An 11,386-nucleotide genomic window follows, 5' to 3' on the forward strand; every position below is an offset into this window, starting at 1 on the left:
TTAAATGTATATTATGTATTATATATATTATATATATATATCATGTATATTACATGTATATTATATATTATATATATATATATATATGAATGTATATTATGTATTATATATATATATTGAATGTATATTACATGTATATTATGTATAATATATATATTATATATATATATATATTATATATATATATATTAGAATATTACAAACACTTGTTTGTTGATGTAGAATGATCGCATCTTATTGTATTCTGATAGAGCTGCTGTTGTTTGTGAATTAGAAACTGTATCAAAACAACATTATGGGCAGATGAAAATGTGTGAATGAACAGTTTATACTCTTCCAAAAATACAAATATTTGGTTTGTTTTGCGTGTGTAAAAATTGTGCCTTAGTTACAAATGTAGTATTTGATATTCATAAATATATCAGACGCTGTGTTCATTAGCACTTACAAAAAACACAATCAGTATAAGTGGCTTCACAAGTAACATGCAGTGCTCTATCTGCAGTACTCCTAGCATGAAAATTGGCCAAGAAATACATTGTGGTATAACCTAACCTTTTGTATAAGTAGACATACACATATTACCAGTGGTTTCTTTCATAAGATTTTTTCAATTTTCTTTTGAACAATCAGTACCATAAGACTTACATGTTGTATCATTAGAAAGCATTTCAGATACGATAGAATATAGTCTCCGACTTGCAAACAATTTCTGTCATATTGGTAATAGCCTTTCAAATGCTACTTTATAATGTCCAGCACAGTTACAACAGTGGTCCCTGTAATTATATTGTTTTCACCAAGAATTGCCTTAAAGTTGGTTTTTAATCAGCACACTCGTATATTTAAGCAAGAAGAAAAAGCAATTCTTATAAGCCTTTCCAAGCATATTAGACTTTTAAAAGGATCACACTTGGTGGCATCAAAATCAAGTAAATTATTTGTTGCAATGCATCCCCATTTTTCTATAGCAGATTTCGTTGAAATATACTTATTCTAGTCTGATTTTGTGAGAATTTATTTATATTATATTATATTATATTTGGAAACAAGCAAAAGTGGATTACACAAACATGTAAAGATATCATGCCACTGTAGAGAATTTTTTGAAGTATATACTTAACACTTATGTACATCCAAGTAGCAATTTCCAGTAGCAGTACATACTATAAATGGCTGAAAATTCAGAAATCTAAGAATAATATGATATTTATCACTTCCAGTTTTAAATATTTTTAAATACATTTCAATGCCCCAAGCTATTTCCATGGCAGCATTACAATTTTTATTCACACAAATGTCAAAATGTTTGCATTTTTGCACAAATATGTATTTTGTTTTGTTTTTTTTTTGTCTGTTATTGTGTGTGTAATTTATTCTTTTATTTTCAACTCAAGGTGACAACACCCATCTGAATTTTTCAAATAATATTACTATTCAATAAGGTAGCCTCATAGCATGCCATCTAACCAGTGTTCGCTCTGATATTCATAAACTTTTACTGTTTGCTTATTATTAACCAGGTCTTATGTTTCACTTTTTCATAAATTGTCTGAATATTGAAAATGAAAACAACTTGGGAGTAAAATTTGTGAAGTTTCAGCTTTTGAAATATTCTGTCACTCTGTTTTCATTATTTAGCACTCTCTGTCCTTTAACTTTGTGTACATGTGTGTGTACATGAGATCAGCCTTTTGCTAAAACTAATCCAGTCAGAACACCCTTTATCAATTAGAGTGTCACCAGCTAGATACTCAATAACTCAAATATGCAATAACATTGGGGGTGCCCTAGCAAGGCTTTGTCTCTGACATTCAAAAGGAATTTAAGATCTAAAGTAGATGTCTGTGTATACATACATATATATATGTGTGTGTATGTGTATGTATGTGTGTAGTACACACACACTTATGTAGCTGAGTGGTGCAAAAATCCATGGAAGTTTTTTATCATTAATTTTAAACAACATATGTGAACTTTGAATAAATTTTGATCAATTAAATTATATGTCAGTATATTCAAGAGAACTTAAGCATTTTTATCCCCAGCCAGAAACAAATTTCTTCATCCCAGTTTCTTAGGATTGTGGAATCTTATAACTGAACGAATTTTTCTGAAAGTATTTTGAGTTTGCTGCATAGTTAGGAAGTCAACAAGTTGCTTGAAAACAAATGTGATAGTTGGTTAGTGGCTAGTCAAAGAAGCAAGCTGAGTCAGGTAGAGTTTCCTGACCCAATTTGTCCCATTCCTGCAGAGTTATTTGTCATGTATGTGATCGCATGTTGTCAAGGAGAAGAATTCTTGAACAGCCAATGTTCAGTGTAAATGTTACAATATTACATTTTCTCTATTTCCTAGCAGTACTTCTCTCCTGTGAAAATATCACCAGGATTCAAGAAATAGTTAAGATTGATTCCTCTAGCTAATCACCAACTAGTGATTGTAACTTAGTTTTGTTGCAAATTCAAAAAGTGTTTCGGTGTTCCTTCTTGTCAAACCACTGTGCAGAGTACCATTATTCTGCTACCAAATATGTTTCTCATCACATTATGTTGCAATTGAGAGATTGGTCATCATTGTGCATAAATGCATGCAAAACAGACATTGTAATTTAGTGATGTTCATTCATCTAATGTGACTATTTGTAGCATTTTGTTGTTTTGGATTTCTCAAATATTTGTTTCCCTTGGGTGGTCAGACTGGGTTTGTTCTTCTTCCACAACTTCCTGACTTGTTTGCATGGGTTCACTTCAACAGTGGCCCTTAAGAGATTATTGTCAATGACAGGAAGTCCTGTATGATTCACTTGACCTCAAAGATCTCCTTTACATTGAAATTTTTTCAACTGATGAGCTTTGCATACATTGAAAGCCTCCTGTTCAAATGTTTAGTTAATAATGCAAGCTGTTTCTGTTGACTTCCTTTCCATGTCCAGCTTATATCTTAAAATACTAATATTTGCTTTTTCTGCACACACTGCCACTTTAATTTGATGGTACAAAATAGACAAAAAATAAAGGAAACAACTTTTAGTATACAAGGGGTACTCAAAAGAAACCGAAATTTTGCAGTGTTATTATATTTACTTAGTTTTATATGTTTAATATTTTATTGCCTTCAAAGTATTCTCCAGTTCAAGTAATGCATTGGTCCAGATGTGTTCACTGTTTACTGTCCAGGTGTGTTCACTGTTCGAAGCAGTCCTGGAACTCTTGCAAAGTGATGCTTTTTAACACGTCTATCGTTTTCTTTTTTTTTCTTCGTCTCTTCCACATTTGCAAATTAGGTAGTACCAACTTTCATCAACAGTGATTATCTTTAAAAAAAGGTCTGGATCAACTTCCAATTTTTCTTTCAATTCACAATGTGCATTCAGTCACGACTGCTTTTGATCTTCCGTGAGCAAGCGAGGCACAAATTTTGCTGCAACTCTTTTCATTTGCAATTCCTCACTCAAAATTCATTGGTAGGAGCTTCAGGACACACTAATCGTATCAACAAGTTCATCAATTGTTCAGTGATCATCTTCCAAGATCAGTTCATGAATTTTCATGTTTTCATTCTTTCAGGAGATCAATGACCCTGAACAGTGTTGGTCCTCAAATGACAAATGACCATTCCTGAAGCATGAAAACCACTGATAAAGTAGTGTTTTGCTCATGGCAGCATCTTAGTAAATTGCTTGAGGCATGACAACTGTTTTAGCTGCCATTTTCCCCAGCAGCAAACAGAATTTCATGGAAGCAAGCTGTTCCTTCATTTCAGCCATTGCAATAACCAGTGAACCAAGAAGAAGCACTGCAAAACAAAGACGCACCACATCATGGCAGTACAACATCACTCGATGACACCAGTCAACAGACTGATGCCTGAGGGTTGCATCAAGTGGCTTCGAGTGGAGGAAGCCTGAACTACAAAAGGCTTGTCCCACAGAGAACGTTTCTGGTTACTTTTGGGTACCCCCTCACAGATCAATAGTCTCGAGTCTGATCTTCAAAGTATTACATGTGCATAGAATTTGCGGCTATATATTATATGTGTGTATCATATGGACATATATTATCCGATTGTATGTTGTATGGGTGTGTATTAGACGACTGTATTATATACGGGCAGGTATAACATGAGCATCAAAGTTTAAAATAAAAACTGCCACTATTTTTGCACCAGCCTGGCTATATTATACAAACATACATATATTTGAACATGTACACACATATATCTATATATATATATACATGTTCAATTATGTATATATACATATATATGTGTGTGTATATATATACACATGCACATATATATATATATATATGTATGTATATTTACAAAAGTACGTAACCTCATATATATATATATATACACACACACACACATATATGTAATGCATTTTTTAGTCTTTTCTGTTTGTCCATACATATTTTTTTTAATATATAAAATTAAAATTCATGATTTTATTTTCTCTAAATTTGTGTGTTTATGCGTGTGTGTGTGTATGTGTGTGTTTAATTTCTTAGGAATGGTATGCTGTGCTCGTTCTGAGTGGTGCTGATATCTCACAGATATTTAACATAATTTTGTCTTTCTATTTTCAGTCTCATGAACGCTGCAGGTTTATTCTGAAGTCAGGCTAAGTTGATTTGGCGACCTTGCATTCATCCCTGCGGCTGCAGGCTTTTTCCTTTGCTCTCCTAATTTTCCTATTTTTTTTTAAAAAAAACAACCATTTCCTTGCGATGAAATAACTCCAAGAGAAAGCAAAACTCGAAAAATACAAAGAGAAAGAACTGCAAAAAGAATATATATATATATATATACCCATGTATATGTAAATATATCATTATATATATATTTATATATGTCCATACACATGTATATAAATATGCAAAATATAAACTGTAAAATGAACAAAATATTTCAAAAGTGCATCAATCCAAATCTCAAAATGATAAATAAATAAGCTAACAACTAAATTAAAAAAACATTGAAAATAAAAATTGTTTGAAGAAATATATAAAAGGAGAAAAAAATATATACGTATATGATATATATAGTCAAAATACTGACGTTTTCATTGTAGTTTATACAGAAGTATCCAAAGGAAAATTTTAAAATAACACTAACAGCAGCAGCAACAACAGCGACTCATTGATCACTAAGCAACAGCTTGAAGCACAAGAATATCTCATTGAATTTGACCAATTCGTCAAGAAGAGGACACACGCAAAATCTACTTGCATGACTCGAGGGTTACCGTCCAACACTGCGTTTTTGACACACACCATGTCAGACCGAAACAGTGAAAGCGGGAGTGAGGATAAATATGAGAAATTAAATGGCAAAGGAGATGATATTTGCAGAGACTTCTTGCGCAATGTTTGCAGGCGTGGCAAGCACTGCAGATACAGGCATCCTGAAGCTGGTGAAGCCAAAGAGTTGGGGAAGCAACATGAGTATACCTTCTGTCATGATTACCAAAATACCAGATGTCGTCGTCTCAACTGCAAGTTTCTCCACTGCACTCGCGAAGAGGAGGAGTACTACAAGCAAACTGCACAGCTTCCAGTACGATTGCAACAGGCTGCAGCTCTTGGTATTGGCGTTGCACCCCATGAACTTCCATTACTGAAAGGTGAGATCCCAATTTGCAAAGACTTCTTGAAGGGTGAGTGCAAACGTGGAGCAAAATGCAAGTTCCGGCACCTATCTGTTGCAGAATATGAATATGAACTAAGAAAGTCAACCACTGATCATCGCCCCAATCATCAGACTCAAAACTCTTATGACCCAGCAGAAGACGACTTTGATCGTTTTGATAACAGGTTTGATTATGGACACAGCGCACTGAAACGCAGACGTGCAGATCTCGATGGATTCACTTCATCATTTGAAGCCCGCTACACAACAATTCGTCCACTTAGCTACCAACTACTGGATGAGGAGAACAATATGTTGAGACGCAAAGTGGAAGAGATGAAAAAGCAGGTTGCAGATTTGACTGCAGCCAATGAAGTTCTGCTCGAGCAAAATGCCCGCTACCGCGTTAGCAAATCAAACCATGTTCAAACAATTAATGTACCCGTGAGTCAAGCGCTATCAGTTAGTCAGAGTCTTGCGGCGGCGGGGGTTGCAACTGGAGGAGTTGCACCGACGCCGAGCCAACAGCAATTGAACCATATAAATAACAGCCTGGCGCAGCAAATAGCTATGAACAATGACTTAGTTTCCCAGCACGCTTTGCAGCAGCGCATCGCGAGAGAACAGCTTGGCCCACCTCCACAAGCGCAGTGCAGCCTGTCGGCGCAGTCTTTAAGTCCTTCAGTCACGATTAACCCCCCCACAATAGTGCCTGTCTCACTACCACAAAGTAACATTTCAGCCGTCTCTCTCACCCCAGCGTCTCTTCAGCAGAACTTGCCACCCCCAGTTAGCCTTGCGCAACGAACGCCCCACCAAAGCTTACCCCTGTCTGCCCAGAATTCTCCCTTGGTGTCCTACCCTATAGTTTCCCAAAGTATGCGGACTCAAAGCAGCTTGGCTCACTAGCCCACTTCTCTAGTGTAAGTACCTTTTACTCATATTCCATATTTTCATTGTTTTCTTTTTTTTTTAAACTTTTTTTTGGACTCCAAGAACGCCTGTGCTCTCCCACTGCTGCCCTCCCGCCCATTGCAGTACCGCTGCTGCTGCTACTTGCTCGCTGCTGCTGCTACATGCCCGCTGCTGCTCTGCTACTGTATTTGTTAGTTGTTGCTTTTACTGTATTTAGTTATGTTTCTTTTTCCTTTTTTTTTTTTCTAAAATAAAATGCACCAATACATGCATATGGCAACATGTGAAAACTGGCTAAAATAAAATTTAAAAAAGCACTACAAAAAGTACCAAATGTAATCATTGAGTACATCTGTGTGTGTGTGTGTGTGTGTGTGTGTGTGTGTGTGTGTGAGAGTGTCCAAGTGGCTATTTACATGCATAGGAATACATATGTTAAGGTGTATAAGAGTCAGAAGGAAATCAAGTCCATTCACTCATAGAAATCTGTTAGTGTCTTACTGTCATTTCCCATTCACAATAACATCTTTATATTCTGGCAGGTAAGGAAGACAGACAGGCAAAATAAGAAGTAAACTACGTAATAGTTATTCCCCACCACCATCTCCACTCTATTTCTCTCTGTCTGTCTCTCTCTTTCTTGCTCTCTCACAGACCTAATGCAGTTAAAGAAAGAAGTAAAGGAAAGAATACAGGATGCATTGCCAAGTTAATCCGCAAAAAAAAAAAAAAAAAAAAAAAACAAGAACAGCAATGGTTTCTGATTTAGGCACTTGGCCAGCAATCTTGATGGGAGGGTGTTAGTCAATATTATCAGCACCAGTACTTGACTGGTACTTTAATTTTATCAACCCCAGAGAAAGCAAAATTGGACTTTGGTTATGATGATGACGATGATGATGATGATGGTTAATGTATTTTCGGGCATACCAGTCATAGTGTAAACGTTCAAACACCAGCACTATCTTTCTAAATCCTATTACATTTCACTTAAAATTTTTAGCCCACCAAAGTCATCTTGGTATATAAGTCGACCTGCCTTTTTGACTACAAATTTGGGTCTTAAAATCTTGACTTGTATTCTGGAAAATTCAGTTATAGTAATAATAATAATCATAATGGCTTCAGGGTAGATGAAATAGGTACCAATAAAGTACTAGGGTTGATATAAGTGACCGTTTCTGTCTGCCCCTGCAACAAGAAAAATATATTAGAAGTATTTGTGGCCTTGCACATGTGTTTGAAATCACTATTAATAAGAGATTCTTGGCCCTTAAGTGTGAAGGTATTGGTCTATTGGCCACAATGCTAATTAATAAATTCTTTCACAATCACAATGGCTTCTTCTTCCAACTGAAGCAGCCATATTTCTACCTTCTCTAGGTTTCTTGTCTGACATAAATCTAGGTGCGCTCATTTGTATATCTGTGCGTTTTGCAATGGATATGGTATCCAGTGGTTTCTGTAAGAATTGACATGTTCTTTTGTTCTAGCAACACAGTATCTCATTCCATGTAAGCATAGAAACACAAATGAAAAATTAAATTATACATACATTCATGTATACATACACACACACATATATCTATATATATATATATATATATATATAATATATATATATATTGTGTGTATATATATTCATGTATGTAAAGATATGCATATGACCGTCCAACCCATGCTAGCATGGCGAACGGACATTAAACAATGATGATGATGATGATGATGTATATATCTATATATACACACATAGTTATTTTTGTAGAATTGAAAGCTTGTAATTCTATTTACAAAATTTTAATCAGCACCATTTCCTAATTCATGCAGATATGTATATGTATCTATACACACTCCCCCCCCACACACACATACCCTTTAAAGGAAGCCCATTAAAACAATGTAAGCCAGTGTGGAAAGCATTTATTCAACCACTCATCCTGCTAGAAATAGGAACCAAACATCTTTGCAATCACACCCTTCTGATATAGAAATAATAAAATGGATGGATACATTGGATTATATAGACTGTGATAATCCTAATCTGCCAAAACGGAAAACGATAGGATGGTCACAACTGGGATTTACCATTCTTTTGTGACTATTTCTTATGGTATTATTCTATTATTCTATATAGTTTTCATTAGATTTTCATATTACTGAGACTTTGGTGAAGTTTAAGGTAAATCCTGTGACTTCATAAATTGGCATGCATTTTGCTTGTGTCAACCAAGGGAAATTTCATGACATCTCTCATGTTCATAGATTTGAAACTAAATTTTTGTAAAAACATATATTCACATATGGCTTGTCTCAGGTGGGTTGGTATTAAAAGGGTTTAACAGCAATAATTAATTATGTAAGAAAATTCCCCATTTCAAATGGACAAGTTAGAATTACAAATTTTTTTTTTCTTTTTTTTGCAAATTGCAAAAATATGTCATTATTTTCTTTGAATTTTATTTGTTAATTTAATATAATTACTGCATTTGCTGCCATACTAGCTTCCTATTTCCCCACCGCCTGTTTTGTTATGGCATATCACACTTGACAAATATTGGCAATTACCATGATGTAATACTTGTTTGTGGAATTCCTCTATATGTGTAAGATAGCCACTTCATTATGATTTTCTGTGCATGATTAACATAATGAGGGACAACTGGTGTCATAAAATGCTACCTGTTTATCCCATGTATGACATGCTGCCACCTGTTATCATATGTGTCAGATATTATCATTACATGCTGTCTATTACCATATGCATCATGTGTTGTTACATTCAGCTTGTTCATAGTAGTATCATGTGTTGTTACATGCAACTTGTTATCACATATACCATGTTGTCACATGCAGCTTCTTATCACATATTGTCACATGCAACCTGCAATCAGGACAAGTATCTGTATTGAATGACCATCATGTGGCTACTAGAGTAGCCTGCTGTTGTTTAAATTTTTCAGGCCCTCCTTGAGGACACGTTACCATATAAACTCAACCTGGCAAGCAAATGGAAATGTGGTATTTACTCCCAGTAAATATTACAGGTTCTTTTAATCAAATAACTGTTTTTAGGTCAACCATAAGTGAACAGATCTATATTTAAAAGCATTCCAAAGATGTTAAGGATGTGTAATTTATGGGAAATTTAGCTGCTATTTCTAGTAGAATCAAGCGTCCATGTTGGCTCGAAGAAAGCTCTAGTTGCTCCTGACACTTGTTTATTGAAAGGTGAATTAAATCTTGTGAACAATCAACCATTTGGTTACATTATCTAGACATTGACTTTATATTATTTACATGTGAGTGTGAAGGCCTGAGTGCAAGATTTTTTTTTAAAAAAAAACAACAAACATCTATTTTTCTACACTAATATAAATGAAGTCTTGTACATATTTAGTGATTTATTCATCTCCACTTTAGCAACCACTATAAATTTTATGATTTTCTAAGAAGGTCAGAATAATATGTCCAGAGTTGTTTCCCATATTTCTAGAAAACTTGCCAGGTAAACATGTTATTCTTTGACTAATATTGCTTTTTGCTCACTGCAAATTTATTTCTAGTTATCTGTCTGTTGCTTCATACCTTAAATATGATAGCATTCGCATACCATTTGGCTACTGCTACGGCTTTAGAGATTTCACCTGGTTTAACACCCAAATGAAACTTCTCCAGATATTATAGTATCAATTTAATATTATTGCTATTTTTATCCTTTGGAGTGGAGGGGGTTCTTTTAATTTCAAAAGAAACTTATCAAATATTAATGATTAAAGCTCATCAAAATATACTTGTTAAAGGAATGATTTTATATATTGGATTTCACTCAAGTGAAACGTGAAGAATGTTAATTTAAATTCCAAACCAGCTAATGAACAGAAAGAAAAAATTTAAAGTTTTCCATTAGACATGGCCTCTTGTGGGTGTGTGTGCAAAGCATATATATATATATATAAGAGCATTGTAGTTCACTTGAAGCATTGTAGTGCAGGAAAAGTCAACAGCATATGCCAACTTCACTTCATCCTGAAGATGAGAATGTGAAGTTCTACAAATGTTGATGATTAACTTAAAAATTTTATTACACCCAACTACAAGGGCCAGAAAAGCTCCTTTATAAAGAAAATGAAATTAGAATTTTATTATGTTTCCAATACACACACACACACAAACATTTGATAATAGATAATTACTTACATGTGTATGTGTATATACATATCCTTGCATTGCAACAAATTACTTTTGCCTCCCACAGCATCAAATGCTCTGAAAGAGAAAGCATATTCCCTATATTACTTCTTATTCTGTTGATTCAGGTAATGCAAGGCATATAGACTTATAGTCTAGTCTAATGATGGAATAACATATCTACAGTATATATAAACTCATATGTACCTATTCATATATCTATAACTATTTGTAGACATCCGCTTAACTAGGGGTGATTGCACAATTCAATCTGTTTTCTCCATTCTGTAAGGAGTTGGTGAAGAGACAGATATCCAGACATGAAAAATTGTACAAAAAACACACAAAAATTTTTTTATTTTTCTTTCATAAACTAGCAAAGCATTGTTATACTTGTCTGACCTATTTCAGTACTGAGAGAGGTAAAATGATGATTGTGTGTGTGTGTGTGTGTGTGTTTATACATATCAAATAAAAAGCCGAATAGATAATAACAATTGAACACATGTTACAATGTCTTAACAGTATGGTAATTTATTCATAATTGATGCATTATGCAATCAGAAATCACCTGGCATTTCATCAGGCATCAGAAATATCAGTAGATAAATATCTATTTCTCAGAGAATCATATCGAGAAACCTTGAGA

The 11,386-nt window shown here is 34.3% G+C and overlaps 1 protein-coding gene across 12 annotated transcripts in view; it reads left to right on the forward strand.

Annotated features, from left to right (window-relative positions):
* Positions 1-11,386, forward strand: part of LOC115215131 (zinc finger CCCH domain-containing protein 10-like) — a 608,296-nt gene that overhangs the window by 482,318 nt on the left and 114,592 nt on the right. For 9 of the 12 annotated variants that reach the window (XR_005000356.1, XR_005000359.1, XR_003881950.2 and 6 more), the window contains one exon: positions 4,593-4,717. The exons of 2 other annotated variants lie outside the window; for them this stretch is intronic. Coding sequence is in view for 1 of the 10 variants with exons in the window: in XM_029784304.2 (XP_029640164.1) it covers positions 5,236-6,543 (1,308 nt within the window). In the remaining 9 variants the exon portion in view is untranslated. Of the gene's footprint in view, positions 1-4,592; positions 4,718-4,936; positions 6,558-11,386 lie in introns of those variants that run through there. One more of the 12 variants, XM_029784304.2, reaches the window with a different exon arrangement.

The sequence above is a fragment of the Octopus sinensis genome, linkage group LG8 (assembly GCF_006345805.1).
Source record: "Octopus sinensis linkage group LG8, ASM634580v1, whole genome shotgun sequence".
Taxonomy (NCBI): domain Eukaryota; kingdom Metazoa; phylum Mollusca; class Cephalopoda; order Octopoda; family Octopodidae; genus Octopus; species Octopus sinensis.